Here is a 15,374-nt window from a genome sequence, read left to right on the forward strand (position 1 = left end):
TTACAAATTTTGCCGTGCGTACATCGCCCAGTTTCCGCTGTTGATCTTTCTGGAGGTTATACTGGATAAGTCTTCCCCTGCAGGGCAGTGTTTATAAATAAGTGACTGGACGCAGTAAGACGCCGCAAGGCTGCCAAGAAACCAGGACTCGTGCTTTTATCATATAAGACGTGCCTGACTCTAAGGCCACACCAATTTAATTTGTTGGTTCTCGGATTTTTTCAGAAAAAATATGAAGCGACAGGGCGAAGAAAATAAAAAAAATAAAAACAGGTCTAGGCATCCTATTATAGGCTTAAATGCTATGAAATGAGCCATGAAGTCAACACAAAAGGCTGGGTTAAAATTTAAACATTGAATTTTGAACTTTTAATCAAACCACTGCAATGATAGATGGGAAAACTGTAACAACTAGGAAGAAAAGGACTTTCCTCAATTGTTTGGGGCAAAATATGAGCATTTTTCAGTTGATTCAGGACCAGAATCAATTTTTTTTTTTTTTGCAAATCAGAAAAAAACGGAGAGGCGAATCCGAGAACCAACAAATTAAATTGATGTGGCCTAATGTCAAGGATTTTCTACTGTATAAATGTCAGGACATAACATATAATAAGCGTGTGCTACAAAAAGCAGCAAGTATAGATTAATGACACTTCTTTATGTAGAGTAAATGTGGGGGAGGCAGGGCTTTTGACAGTGGAAATTTCCAAATAGGTGCATCGGTACATTTGTTATCACTGAATGTAGAGTTTTATTAAGAGTCCCAGTGCGATGTATTATGCTTGAAATGAATGTACTAGGTGCTGATACTGTACATGATTGTATACAATTTGGTTTGGATGGATATTCTATCAAAGAGAGGGGAAGGAAGTAGAGAACAATTAGATGAATGCATCAAATTCTGACATCTTCTGCTAGTGAATAATCTATTAACTGACTCTCAATCATAACTACAATGTACTTGTATAACCCAGAGACAACTTACTTGTATGCTTTGAAATGATTAGTATACAAATTCATTACTAAGATATTGAAATAATGTTGACCTCTTTGTGCAGCCATCAATTTGAATTTATGTGACATGGTGGCACAATTTTTGCCCCATCAAATGTTCATGTAAGAAACAATATTTCAGTCCTATGGCTGTTATTGCTCTGAGACAGTTTCACTGACTGGATGGATGTTTGTTGCTGTGTTTGCTCCACAGAAAAAGTAGCAGTGAAGATCCTGGATAAAACCAAACTGGACCAGAAAACCCAGAGGCTCCTATCCAGAGAGATCTCCAGCATGGAGAAACTCAGACATCCCAATGTCATCAGGTTATACGAGGTCAGTTCTGCCACTTTGTGTCTCGTGATGATGATGTAAGATACATGTATACGGCAGCTAGGCATGTAAAAGGAAGTACTGCATCAATGCAAGATCAGTTACATAGATTTTGAGCTTATCTTTGGTTAAGATGCATGTAACGTCATGATTATTGATTCTTTATGTACTAGTACAAATTGCTTCTCGGAAAATTTATTAAGGAGTGATTGACAATCCATTGGTCCTTGTGTAATTCAAATGTTATATAAGGCAAACTGCACTCTTTTGTAGTGAAGAACAATTGAATATCGTAAATGACTTTATGTTTGCTGTAGCAAAAAGGTCGCAGTCTTAGAAAACGGACATGTTCGCGGAACTGTAGGTTCAAGGTGGCAGCAGGTGCAGCAAAAAGAAAGTCGGTGAATTATTTGTTAACAGTAATGATATGTTTTTGGTACAGAAGTGACGGCAAAAGCTGCAAATGTAGCAAGAACGTGTTGAGCGTGAACATGAAAAGAATCGTGATTTACAGTATCCTGGACATTGTTGTTGTTTTCAGGTAGTGGAAACCCTAACAAAGCTGCACCTAGTGATGGAGTATGCACCAGGAGGGGAGCTCTTCACTAAAATCTCCACTGATGGGAAACTGCAAGAGGACGATGCCAGGGCTCTGTTTGCACAGGTCGTGTCAGCTGTCAAACACATGGTAGGTCAGACAGGGTTACTGTAGTTTGTTTAATGGTAAAACTTTTGTTCCAGAACGAAAGGGAACATTCTCACCTAGAGCTTTCAACCAGTCGAATTTCAATCAATTTCTACACTCTAGAAAAACATCAAACTCCGTACAAAGAACTTTCACATCAATTCCAAATCCTGAAACAAAACAAAGTACACTGACTATCAAGAAAGTTCATCTAAGGAAGTTCATCTGTGCTAGTAGTTATATGTTTAGAGGTAAAACTTTTCTTCCAACACAAAAGGAAATGTTCTCACCTCGAGGTTTCAACCAGTCACTCTGGTCTTCTTCAGTATACTGACCCAGTGAGACTTGTCATATGGTTTCTTTAAAGTGTGACGTCAACACTGGGTCAAAGACATAGAACAACTCAACTACGACGGGGACCAACATCATTTACCGGATACCTTTGACCCAGTGTTGATGTCAAACTTGATAGAAGCCACGTGACAAGTCCGACTGAGATGTTCCTTGTCCTTTCTTGCAGCATGAGCAATGCATCATCCACAGGGACTTGAAGGCCGAGAACGTCTTTTATGCAACTCCCGCCATGGTGAAGATCGGCGACTTCGGCTTCAGCACTCACTGTCGTCTGGACGAGACGCTCAACACGTTCTGTGGCTCTCCGCCGTACGCCGCGCCCGAGTTGTTTAAGGACGAGAGTTACCTCGGCGTGTATGTGGACATCTGGGCTCTCGGGGTCATGTTGTATTTCATGGTGACGGGACTGATGCCTTTCAGGGCGGAGACGGTGGCTAAACTGAAGAAGTGTATCCTGGAGGGGCACTATTCCGTCCCGGGGTTCGTTTCTCCGAGCTGCCAGGCTCTGATCAGGAACATCCTGCAGCCGACTGCGGTGGACAGGCTGTCTGTGCAGCAGATCATGGAGTCGGAGTGGCTGCGCGGGCAGCACTTTCCCGAACCGCACGACGATTATCACCTCAACCCCGCGGACATCTCCAAGGAGAACCTGCGACACGAGGAACACGAGGCGCGCATGGTGCTGCGTGACCTCGGCATCACGGACCAGCACCTGGAACAGAGCCGAGGCAAGGACTCCCGCAGCTGTATAACAGGCACCTACAGGATAGTCCTGCACAAGGTACAGAAGAAACACTCGCAGCAGGCGCTCACAAACCACATGCTGAACGGGCCGCCGCAGGTCAACAGGAAGCAGAGCAAGTCTGCAGCACCAAAGAAAAAGGAAACCAAGAATTCAAAACTCTGCACCATTTTATGATGAAAGTATCGTGGTCTCTGTTGTGGATATGAAGAAAAAAAAGTACAAGCGAGACTTCTCCGGCATAGTATGTAGTTCTAGAGGCCTTGTAAACATATGAAAATCAGGTCACAGCAGTAAGAATCGCTTCTCAACCAATCATCATAGGTCCTAAATTTGTGTGTTATAAAATGCAGAAAGATGTTCTAACTTTAAATCTGTGTTAGGCAATGGTCTTGATATGTTGTTGTTTTTAATGTCTTTGTTGTTGTTTGTTTGTTTTGTGTTGTCATGACAATGTCAATGTGTTGATTGACTGTTTGCATGTGTGTAGACCACAAGTCTACAACTCTGTATAGTGAGATGGGTGCAATAGCACTGACCTGGATTTGTTTTGGCCATTAGGTCATGGAAACTTGTATGTAGGCAAATGCAGAGTGATGTTGCCTTCTTTGATGTAACAGTAAATGTTACACCAAGGTCAAAATCTTTTATGTCAGCCCAGGTTCATGATTGGAGAGTGCTCGCAATTTTAGAGGTAGGGGGACAAATTTTGGATTTTCATTAGCCTTTAATGAATGCAATTGTCAAATCATGGGGTTGAAAGTGGTTGTTGGAGTCCTTTGGATGTTTTTTTTTTTCCCAAGTTTCAAGATTTTGTTACTTTTGTCCATCAGGGTTGACAGATTGGTTTTAAAAAATTTCCGTCACACACCACAACGTTCCTGCAATTGATGGACAAACAGGTACTGGCTAGTGCCCTGGGTTACATGTACATATGTGCATGGTGTGCAATGGCCCAAATATATGTGTGATAAAATTGCTGGGATTGTCAAAGCACATTGAGTTTTGTGAAGTTGATAACAGTAGGTCTATGAAAGCATCATCAATTCTGCATTTGCCCCCATACCAGGCCTAAAAAGTTGTGGAATTTGTATCATCAAATCTTTTGTAAAAAGTTGGAAGGTAGAACGACTAGACGGATAGGGTGCAATGTTGAGAGGTTTCACTGTGAAGTGTCCATCCTAAAGCTTACTGAATGTTCTTAGAGAAAACAGTTTTGCTGTGACAATAACCCTTTAATGTATCAGCTACAAAAAAATCACTACGAACTTGAGCATTCCACCTTTCACCGTCAGTGTCTTAAATGTCCGTAAGGCCATACCAGTAAAATCCCCTCAGTGGTTCAAAACAGTGCTATATTGTACAAAATGCATATCTAAGAAGTAAAAAGTTTGGGAAGCATTGCAAAGAATGACTTATTGAATCGTAAGCAAAGAATCTTGAATTGGTATGGCCTTGCAGTGGTAGTTTTGTATCCACCATTTTGTAACATCTGCATCTGAGTAGTGCTCCAGGTTACAGAAAGTACCTGGCATGGCTTTCATAACGTATCCGAGAAAGTAGCTTTTAATGTTAATGCTACCGACCATGGCAATATTAAGTGCTGTTGCTGCTACTCTGAGGTTCATTTTTTGCCTTCTGTCAGAGATGAATCGTCAAGCTGGCTACTGTATTCAGTTTTAACAAATATTGCAGCTGCGCCAATCTGCACGTCACATCCTCTTGATTAGTGTATGCACTTTTAAAACTTTTCAAGTTGTAAGTAGGTGCCCCAGACAGCCGCCAAAATTGGGAGTTCAAAGATTTAAAGTGTTTGTTTCTGAGCTACTAGTAATATGTTGGACTTCCGGAGCGTTGCACTGCAGGTTTTTTTTCTTTGCACGACTGGTAGACAGAGAAACGTGAAGGCTTTGTTATATCATGAGCAGCTTGCTTGTCAAACAAACAAACAGAGTCCTTTTTATCTGTCATAACAGTCAGCACATGTCTGTCCACCTGAACAGGGTTTGTCAAACTTACCAGAAGATCCCAAACCTAACAAATATCTCCTGTGTAGGTGCTAGTCTCTTAAGGCTGAGGGAACTTGGTGTTTCCGTAAAAAAGAGGTTATTGAAAAAGTGTTCTTGAAAAGGCATACATGGACTTAGACTTGGACATGTACAAGTAGCACAGGTGTAGATTTCACTCTGCAAATGAAAGGAAGCTTAAGACTGACTTGTAACTGTGGGGTTCAAGTGCCACCAAGTTGCCAGGCTAACAGGTGTAGACCTTTTAGCCTTGTGGTTAGTGCATTGGGTTTGGGGTTCAAATCCCAGGAGCCAAGATTCGCCCCTTTGTGTTTTGAGTGGTTTCCATGCCGGGAATCGAACCTGGTCCTTGTGGGTGAAAGCCACAAATCCTAACCACTGAAACACATTGGGGCAAGTAGCACAGTCTTCTGGCTCCCGGGATTTGAACCCGGGCTGCCAGCTCACAAGTCCAATGCGCTAACCGCAAGGCTAAAAGGTCTGAGCCTGTTAAACTGGCCAGTTGGTGGCACTTGAACCCCACTGTTACATGTATGTAAGATTCAAGACGTATCACAAAAAGGGATATTTTGAGGTAACATCTTTCATTGGGAGACAGGCCAGTCATATCATGGTAGACATATTTCTATTCACAATGCCTAGAACAGCTAGTAGCATTACATCACACCTTTTGAAGTGTTGTGCCTTTCAGAAATGTACAATGTAGTATTTGATCACATAGATGTATAAGAAGAACTGTTATCAAAGTGCTATTTTTGTAGATGCGATTCATAAGTGTGCTAATATGACCATCAGAAAGAAACGATACTAATAGTATGTAAATGTGTCTTGTACATTAATGTAAGATAAACATGTACGGTAGGCCATGCTTCTCTGCTAGAATTTGTTTGAAATCCTTTTTCTTGGGATATATTCTTTGGCTATTCCCTGAACTTTGGTATCCCTGTTTTTGGCATTCCATGTTTTCATGTGCAATACATGTACATTGTATACAGACACTAATGTGCTGATAGAAAATTGGGAACTTCAATTGCATATGTCAAACACAGGGTACACTATTCTCACAGATTGTTTACCACACACTGAGATGGACAATATTGCCATGCCAGTTCTATATTGATTTTGATGGGCCATAGAAAGCCAAATGTAGACTTTATGTGCTAAAAGATCAAGATTACAAAGCTTCTGCCTTTGCTTACGATTTCTCAACAATTTATGTAGATATATAATATGTTGTCATGTAGATTTTATTGTTGCTTAAAGTTTATAGAATATCTAACACTGCTATGTCACTTCTCAGCAAAAACATGCCAGATTGTTTACCATAAAGAAGCTGGAAATCTTAAACCTCATGCACCTTTGGCATTCAAGTCACAGGTAGTTTATTTATGTCTTTTTTTGTCTCAGTTGTCAAAGTAATGTTTCACATAGTTTGTTTTGTGTGGAGACTGTTTATAAATGAATACTAGGTATTTTCCTTGAGAGAATTTGACACACTGTACAGCACAATCTGGCAAGTAATGACTGAATTGCAGCAGTGTGAACGTCACTGATCTCATGTTATATTAAGTCATGGTTTTGTTTTTATTTGCTTGATACTAATTTTACCTATAGGGAACAATGCTTAAGCTTAATCCGTCCATGTGTTCATATAATTTACAAGCATTGCTTTTACCAAGTATGTGTAATATTTTTCGAGTATTGAAGCTCTACATGCCAGCTAACTATGTGTTGCCATCACAAGGAGGTGGCCTCAAGCATGTTAATAATAGGATATGTTCTACACTTTTATGAATGGAATGATCATGTTAATTTCTGCATTGTCAATATTGTAAATACACAACACTGTAGATGTCAAGACACAGAAAAGGTACAGATTCAATACTTGATTTAATCTTAAGGAGAGAAAATATGTCATCTACAACCAGATGTTTGGATTTAAGTGACTACAAACCAGTTGTGACAGGGTAAATGATCTGCCTTCTCAATTCAAAAGAACTTGCTCAAACAGATAATACAGACGTGATCCTCTTCCCAAATGATACTTGACTGGTTCATACTATTTCCTACCCACGTCCATACAAATGTAGACTTATGTGCATTAACGTAAAAGTTAAAGTGGGCTTTAACCATTAGAAACACAGAGGTGATGCTCTGCGACACAAAAAGCATCTGATGATGGTAGCCTTGATAGAAGAAATTGATTTTCACTTTTTTTTTCGACCAATCATTCCTGATGTGGTAGCACTTCTTCGGAATCCATCTGTGTCTTGAGGTTATAATATCCTTTGTAGATATCGGAATAAAAGTCATCTAGATTTGTCATTCCTGGTCTCTTGTGGTTGTAATCTGTGTTATTTGTAAGATACTCTGTGTAGTTTTTTTTTTCAGATATCCTCATTAGAGTACATTAATGTAGACAATTGTACTGAGGATTTGCTTGGTATTCTGGACATACCGTTTGGAATTTAGTGAAATGGAATTAACTCCCCTGTTCATTAAACTGTAAACCATCTTCAGAAGACAACAGCAAATATCTCTTTCATATCAACTAGTGCATGAATTTTTGAAGCATACAATCTTGATCCTTATTAACAATGATTGATTTGATTAGTTAAAATGGCATCGCTACATCAAAACTTTAAAAGTGAGAAACCTAATTCATATTGCTGCTATGAAGTAAAGACTATATTTCATCTCCAACACTGGAACGAATTGGACTTACCCAAATTTTCGACTAATTCCTTCAACCTTGTTCACGGAATGGACCCGTCTACACTTGGAACGTGACATCAGAGACACGTGACCGTAGTAGCGGGTCCTACATATGCCTCATTATAGTTTAGTTTAGTCTTTACTTAATGACTTGCACCAAGAAAGATGAAATTTCATGCTAATATAGTTGGTGTTTTGCATCTATTTAAGCTGTGAAACCATCCATGCTTAAAGCATATAATCAAAGTTTGTCACTAAGATACACAGTATAGTAAGTCTTCAACTGATGATCGTTTTTTGTCTGAACTCTGACATTTCTTGTCGAAAGCTTTCAGGTGCCACACGACTCTTCAGCGGAAATTGGCGTAGTGGTCAAAACTGTCCAGGTACTCCACAACAGCCTGGTAACAGAACTGGTACTGGTCCTGTAAAGGAAGAGATATGAAAACATACTAGTATATAGCTTGGGCCATGTTGATTTGATTCTATGGATGACATCCTTTGGGAACCCCAAAACTGATGCGAGCGTGCGAGTGAAAAACTTGGCAAAAAGTTGCCTTCAAGATGAAATCTAGGTGGTCATAAAGTTGAATAATAAAGTCTTAATTTTCATTTCTTTGCATTTTCTTCTTTCGTTGGAATCTATTTTGGCATTCTACAATATTAGTATCATTTTCCAATATTGACAATTCCAATACATGTACATGTATTACAATTTACTGCTTCAATTACTATTTTGAACTGCTTTGGTGCACCGAATCTTTTTAGAGCTGTTAGAATCAGTACTGACCAGTGTCTGCACCATGTGAGGCCGCTGCAGCCGGAGTGCCTTCACCACTTGGAACACGTCACAGACTCCCTCTGCCTTCACCCGCTCCAGTACTGTGCTGATGGCACAGAACGCCCCCGTGCGGCCGGCCCCGGCACTGCAAGAGAGATTGTTGTCAACCACAACTGGGAAGTTTAGGTATGTTAGTGCCTGAATGCTCGCAAATTGAACACTGCTCATTGTACGATGTGCTAAGCTTTACATATTACACGTACTTCTTAAAAATAAGTATTGGTTACTCAATATACAGATAAGTACATAGTGACTTAGTCCTTCATACAAGTGGTAAGATCACATACTATCGTACCTGCAGTGCACGGTGATTGGTCCGTTCCCAGAGTGCTGCTGCTGCTTCTGAACCTGACCAATCAGATCGATCATCCCAGCGGCGTTGTCAGGGATACCGACCTCCGGCCAACCGTGGAAGTGGAACTGCTGCACGGTACGGGTTGTTCCTCCCTGTTGGGCAGTTGGAGAAACGATTTACTTTTCATCATACATCACTAATATGTTATTTATGTAATTGTCACTTGTTCTAATGCTACCATTCTTTGCAATTAGACTGATTAGCTGACAAACTAATTGATGTCCAAAGTATTATGTAGTATTATTCATCAATGGGTTCCTTACAAAATATCCTACCACTAATGGGTTGGACTAGGTGCTGACTTTACAGACCAAACTGTTGATCCATAGAATCTATCTTAGTATGTATAATGTTTGCCCTGATCTGTATGCTTAGCTCTAAGTAAGTTTAGTACTGTTGTAATGAATACTATACCTTGCCCTTAGTGAGGTGGAAGGTACGCAGGGTGTAGTCAGGGTAGTCAGTCTGGTCTTGAAGAGACACAGTGAAGTCGCCAAAAGACTGGCTGCCATCCTCCGGCCAGTACATGGCGCACTTGTTCTATAGAATCATAATAACACACAAACAGTTAGTATGTATGTAAATAAGATCACAAAATTGGGAGAAGTAGAATCAACTTACCAGACTGTAGTACTAGTACCAACGTTAGTATACGCCTGGTATTTCTGGGCTTGTAGATGCTTGTGTTGGCTGTTAAACATGTTTTTAACATGTCTTCCAGCTAACACAAATAAGTGCTAGCTTGAGTACATATACATGTATCTGTAAACCATTTTTTGTTGTCACCTGTAGCTAATGAATCCTTTGGTCTTCATTCATTCATTGCCAAATATTTCATGACAAATATTATAATCCATCATTATCGTTCAAATATTTACACTAAACGAAGGAAATTGTTTCACCTACCTGACTCTTCTCCTTGATCTCAGTCAGCATGACAACAGAGCAGGAGTTCCACTCCCACACCATCCTCCAGAAGTCCTCCACAGTCCGGTCCAGCGGGCCCTGGGTAGCGATGTACGCGTCCTTCATGTTGTAGCCCTGTGGGAGGAACCATGGTTTTGTTTGTCTCTAGCTTGTTCAACTTGTTCCCTTATTGTAAAAACCGTATGTGATGAGGCAACACAGCGAAGTTACCTCTTATTACCTAGATGTAAGAAATTACACACTATGGCCTTCGTCCTTCTTTCTTTTGCATTTTCCATAAATCAGACCAGTGTTGCATAATTTGCAGCTCCCACGATACTGCAGTTACAGATTTTGATATAGGGCAATTATATATCTGTCTTCCCTAGCTACATAAGTGGGAAATTAACATTAAACGTATCCTAAACCATGGCCAATAACTCACATCAATGAAGGAAGCGTTGATGTAGTCAGATCCCTTCACACCTGGCTTCTGCTGTAGGAAAACTCGGGTGGTGTCGTCTGGGAGGGAAAGGAAAATGTTTTATCAACAAACCAAACTATACCTAAACAATACCTAGTTGTATGAGGGACTATGATAGGAGACAACATATTGGATCATCTACAACCTTACTACAATGGGAATAACTGTTTACCAAACTAACAGTACATGTGCACATTGCTAAATAATCCTGGTTGACTCTTACACGGCAGGACCTGCAGCACCCTGTTCTTGGACAGGTTCTCCGGCAGGTTCCCGGACCGCATGTTGGCTTTGTCGATGGGGATGCGGGTCAGCTTCTACAATAGGGACGAGAAACAAATGAGAACACGAAAGAAAGAGGTTATTAAAAACTTCCTTTGTTGTTTGAAAACACTTATTTTACTACATGTAATAGCATCTAAAGCACACAAGCAATAAGGCTATAGCTGAAAAGACATTGGCATTTGTGCAAAGAAAAGATACACATCATTGGTTTATAATCATCTTTGCAAGAAATATGTTTCCTTTCACATCTATCGTTAATAGTACAATGTATGACGTTTACCCCAAACTCAGTCTCGAGCCCAGATACGCCAGTCTGAGGATCCTCCATCTTGAGTTTCTGCATGTAGCGGTGGATGTTGGCCACTTCACTTTCCGTGTCTCCGTACAGGTAATCTTCCAAGAGGGCTTTGAAGATGAACACGTACTGAGCCTTGAGCATCAATGAAAAAATAGCCATATTAGATCAAGAAGCTAAAGTCCTTACAGATTGAAGGTCTATGATTCAAGTGTTACAAGGAGTTTCACCATGCACCAAACAAACATGACCACAGAGCAGATACAAAGGGAGACGATAACCTCAGTCTGCACCATGAAGCTCCTGTTCTGACGCATCTTCTCCACAAACCCGAACACGTCCACCTTCCCCTCTTCCTTGATCATGTCCAACATGGCGTCCACGGTGATGAAAGTACCGGTACGGCCCACCCCGGCACTGTGTAAAGAAATGAACGATTAAAGTCATTTCAATTGTACGTTTCAAGTTCAATACATTCCATAAGCTCTCGTAATATGGATGTGGATGTCTTTATTGATACCTAGTATTTACCAAAAAAAAAATGCTATTTTTACCTGCAGTGCACGACGATTGGTCTGTCGTTGGAGGTCAAAGACGACATCACGGTCTTCCGGAACTTCAGCAATCCCATGGGGCTCTTCGGCAGCCCAAAGTCTGGCCATCCGATGAAGTGGAAGTGAGTGACTTTGCGCACTCTCCTCTCCCTTGCCTGTGGTTGGAATTAATAAAAAATCTTTCATTTTGGACCAAGTAGGCAGCAAAATGTTGTACATTGCAATCTTCTGAAATCCATCAAGTTCAAATAAATTTTAAAGTGAACTGAAATACTGAAGTGATTTCTTGAACTATCATTGAATGTAAAACATACTTTGCTCAGCAGGAATACTCGAGTGACGTGGTCCACCATCGGCACAGCTTGCTCAAGTTTTACAGTTAACGTTCCATATCCCCCGCCGGGGTTGTAGGTCTTCTCTCCACTGTCGGGCCAGTACTTTGAGCATTTTTTCTGCAAGGTAAGTAGAACATTAAAGTTACATATGTTTCGCATATTTTATCGGATTCTTGACAATTTAACACAGTTTATTTTGGTAGTCTTTACCTTGCCATTCTCCTCCAGGTTGGTTACCATGACGATTGCTGTTGAACCTGTCTCCCAGATCATCCTCCAGAAGTCAGCGATGGTGTTCTCCATAGGGCCTACCCAAATACACAATGGTTATCCGGTGTATGCCAAGTGTTTATTGGCCTTGTGCGTTCTCAAAACCATCATAATACTAGTATCTCAGGACATCAAGTAGGCTGATATAATTCACCCAAGCAGGAGTTGCTTGGTGTTGTCTGTTACCTCTAATGTTATGGTTTTATGTGTACTTGACTGCTACAGTTACGGTCGTTTTGTGCAAGTTAAAGTCTGTACCAAAACCTTGCTTGCAGCACAACCTTACAAACTATCAACATTAACTTTGTTGATTTTGCCATGTTACTCACCCTGGGCAGCAATAAACTTGCCCTGCTCCTGGTATCCCTGTGATGATGGGAAAAGGCAATTAGGTCATTGTGATGTTAGCTAAAAGCAGATTCTTTTTGGGAAAGGGCACATAACTTCAAAAAACACATTTATTAAGTGTTACTGTGAGACTAAGGCATGAATGCTTATTTCGTAGGACATATTGTACTGTCTTACATCCATGTAAGAGGCATGGATATAGCCTGATCCTGGAACCCCTTCGATTGGAGTCAGCTTCACAAGGCCCCTGTCATCTGGTAAAGAAAATATAAAATATAATCAATCGAAAATGCAACACAACTGCATACAAAGCTTAATATTTTTCAAATACAAATATTGATTTAGGTGTTGCTCATGCATCAATCGATATAAGATGGGACTTAGTACATGCAGCTATGAAACTGTACACTAGACTATCACTCACATGCGATGATGTTTCTAAACTTGTTCCTGGAGGCATTTTCCTCGTTGTAGTAAGCTTCTGCATGGTCTCTTCCAAACGGCTTAGGCAGATACTGCAAAGTGCAATAGTGCAGTCAGGTATCATAAAAATCGCAAAATGTGGAGAATTCAACAATACAAAAAACACATTAGATCGTTTTTTCTCATCACCACCAAGCCGTCAACACCAGCACCCACTTCCGAAGATAAAATTTGGTTTCGTTTCATTCATTGCCAATGGTAACCTTTTCGTATCGTCCAAAATGAAGTACTCACGCTGTATTCCTCCACAAACAGCTGGTCGTCGTTAGCGTGACGCCTGGTGAACTCCCTCTCCAGCCTGTTGATCGGGATGGGCTGACGCAGGGCTAAGGACGGTGAGGCGCCGCCACTTCTGCCTACAAAAGATTAGGTAAGATTCAAATCAGTGTTCACAGATAATGGTTACGGATGCCTGCTCCAGATCCTACCAAAATGGGGAATGATTGATGCATAGCATTGTCTAGTGTCTGATTTCCCTGAACGGTCTCTGCAATTGCATGTAAAGTCATTGCTAACATGATTTTAAATGTTGCTGATGATTGTTGAGTTATACTCGTATTAGCTAGGACCACAAGAAGACAGTGAACAGAAGGCGACAAGACACAAGATGTCCTGGTACAACGAAAATGTGTGCATTGGTCTATAGAATAAATAATTCTCTGAAGTGAATCCCAAGTTTAGAGATATATGTATCTGCAAATAGACAGATATAGGACATCTCTTACTTGGCCTTTTGGGTTTGGGCTTCGGTTTTGGAGCAGGAGATTTCTTCACTTCTACCGCCTCCTCGTCCATCGGTCCGATCGCCCCCATCTGGGTGTCGTCCTCCGGCACTGACCTTTGCTTTGGTGACCGGCGAGGTAATTTGGTTAGCGGGCTGTCGCCACTGTCTGCCAGACGCCTCCTTGATAATGCAAATTTAAACAGTACGTTTTATATCAGGAGACACTGAAAATCACACTACATGTGCGGAAATGTTATTGAATTGGAAACAGTTCAACAAGAATAAAAACCAATTAAGATAATGAGTGTATAAATTGTATATGTTACAAAGATGATGTCGTTTTATAATCTTACCTGTAAAAAAATAGGCCCACGCCTACGATACAAAGAACCGCCAGCGCCCCCACTATTCCTCCGGCAATCGCTCCAACGTTAACTGGAGAACCTTCGGCTAAGTGTGTTCCAAAACGTTTGTCAGTTAGACTTACCATCAAGAAAGGTGTTAATGTAATGATAGGATACACAATAGGATGTTTGATTGCAATGAAGAAATCGATATAAAGAAATCGGGTATAATTCATAATCTATCCCCCTCTCTTTCAACATCCACATCAGTGGAGTCATACTCATCAGTGGCACATTAGAAAATTTAGTGCACACTAAAATGGAAACAAATCACATGACTACAGATAGCAACTCACTTTCGGGATTTGCGTGACTGGTCTATAAGCCATTCCAAGAAAAATGTCTATTAGTTTTAATGATAATGAGTAGCAGTTACCTGTGGTTACTGGTTTGCTGTATGCTGACGATTTGTGAGTCTGGTAAAAGGGAGTGCAAGGCAAGGTAAGGCTGGCTAGCTATAGGAGCATATATCAACGGTGAACAGTTGTATTATCAGCTGGTCAATGTGTCAGTCAAAGTCAAGTATGATTGAATAAGACACGAATAAGTAAGTACAGTAACTTAACAAATCAATAGCACGGCAGGTCTATGTATGTATGCCAACATTCCATTCTTTATATTGATGGTTTCTTTCAGATAATAGTATGACTTCAATTTGAAAAAAATTAGTTAAGATAATTAGCACTTTTTATATATGTACTCCAATTTTGTTAAGACTATGTCCGATGATGAAGGTGAGGAATCGTGTAAGAAATGGGAAGTGCTTAATACCCCGGAAGTTGCCCTTTTTCTCTTTCTCCCCTCAGTGGCACCCACGTAGGCACGGATGACTGTTGTGTAGGTAGACCCTGGTGTCAGTTTCCTGTTACCCGGTTCTGGTGCTTCCTGTACTACACCTCTCTTACAACACGTGGCGTCTTCACAGGGTTCACCAGATCCTATTGTCACTTCTGATCCTTCTTGGTAGCTGGACCTGTATCCATGTGAGCAAACAATTATATCAAAAAGAAGAAATTATTGTGACAAATATATTGGTATAACATTACATCTTTTGTTTTGGGAGTGTTTCAATTCATGCAAGTTTGTAGTATATGTTGATATCTTATAATATTTTCTTATATAAAAACGGCAGTTTATTGCAATGCGTACCCTGAGTAGGCGATAGCGATGTACGGCTCTGTTTTTCCGTCCTCCAGTGCAGAATCCGTCAGGACGTCCTGTGGCTGTCCAACCCTGTCAGT

The 15,374-nt window shown here is 40.6% G+C and overlaps 2 protein-coding genes across 2 annotated transcripts in view; one reads left to right on the plus strand and one right to left on the minus strand.

The window, feature by feature from the left end:
- The window catches only part of LOC109486371 (serine/threonine-protein kinase NIM1-like), a 29,725-nt gene extending 22,266 nt beyond the window's left edge, over positions 1-7,459 (plus strand). The window contains exons 3-5 of the mRNA XM_019790200.1: positions 1,208-1,329; positions 1,868-2,014; positions 2,532-7,459. Of these exons, the coding sequence (XP_019645759.1) occupies positions 1,208-1,329; positions 1,868-2,014; positions 2,532-3,284 (1,022 nt within the window). The 3' untranslated portion in view covers positions 3,285-7,459. The remainder of the gene's footprint in view (positions 1-1,207; positions 1,330-1,867; positions 2,015-2,531) is intronic.
- LOC109486366 (receptor-type tyrosine-protein phosphatase alpha-like) lies at positions 5,746-14,173 on the minus strand. Its single transcript, XM_019790196.1, has 18 exons — positions 14,083-14,173; positions 13,731-13,909; positions 13,240-13,361; positions 12,947-13,037; positions 12,700-12,776; positions 12,504-12,540; positions 12,115-12,212; positions 11,884-12,021; positions 11,570-11,724; positions 11,297-11,432; positions 11,001-11,150; positions 10,659-10,752; positions 10,397-10,473; positions 9,952-10,086; positions 9,460-9,585; positions 8,986-9,137; positions 8,640-8,775; positions 5,746-8,274 (listed from the first exon to the last, which is right to left on the minus strand). The coding sequence occupies exons 2-18, from the start codon at positions 13,816-13,818 to the stop codon at positions 8,200-8,202; spliced, it is 1,887 nt and encodes a 628-aa protein (XP_019645755.1). The 5' UTR covers positions 13,819-13,909; positions 14,083-14,173; the 3' UTR covers positions 5,746-8,199.
- Between the last annotated feature and the right edge of the window lie 1,201 nt (positions 14,174-15,374).

Source organism: Branchiostoma belcheri, unplaced genomic scaffold, assembly GCF_001625305.1.
Source record: "Branchiostoma belcheri isolate BF01 breed outbred unplaced genomic scaffold, Haploidv18h27 scaffold8, whole genome shotgun sequence".
Taxonomy (NCBI): Eukaryota; Metazoa; Chordata; class Leptocardii; order Amphioxiformes; family Branchiostomatidae; genus Branchiostoma; species Branchiostoma belcheri.

What these genes read in the sequence shown, in the direction of transcription:
- LOC109486366 (XM_019790196.1), bottom strand. Translation starts at nt 13,818, where the DNA reads ATGGGGGCGATCGGACCGATGGACGAGGAGGCGGTAGAAGTGAAGAAA. An exon ending in TCCATGCCTCTTACATGGAT is followed by an intron (nt 12,541 to 12,699) that starts GTAAGACAGTAC and finishes CCATCATCACAG; the next exon opens with GGATACCAGGAGCAGGGCAA. An exon ending in GAGTATTCCTGCTGAGCAAA is followed by an intron (nt 11,725 to 11,883) that starts GTATGTTTTACA and finishes TTCCAACCACAG; the next exon opens with GCAAGGGAGAGGAGAGTGCG.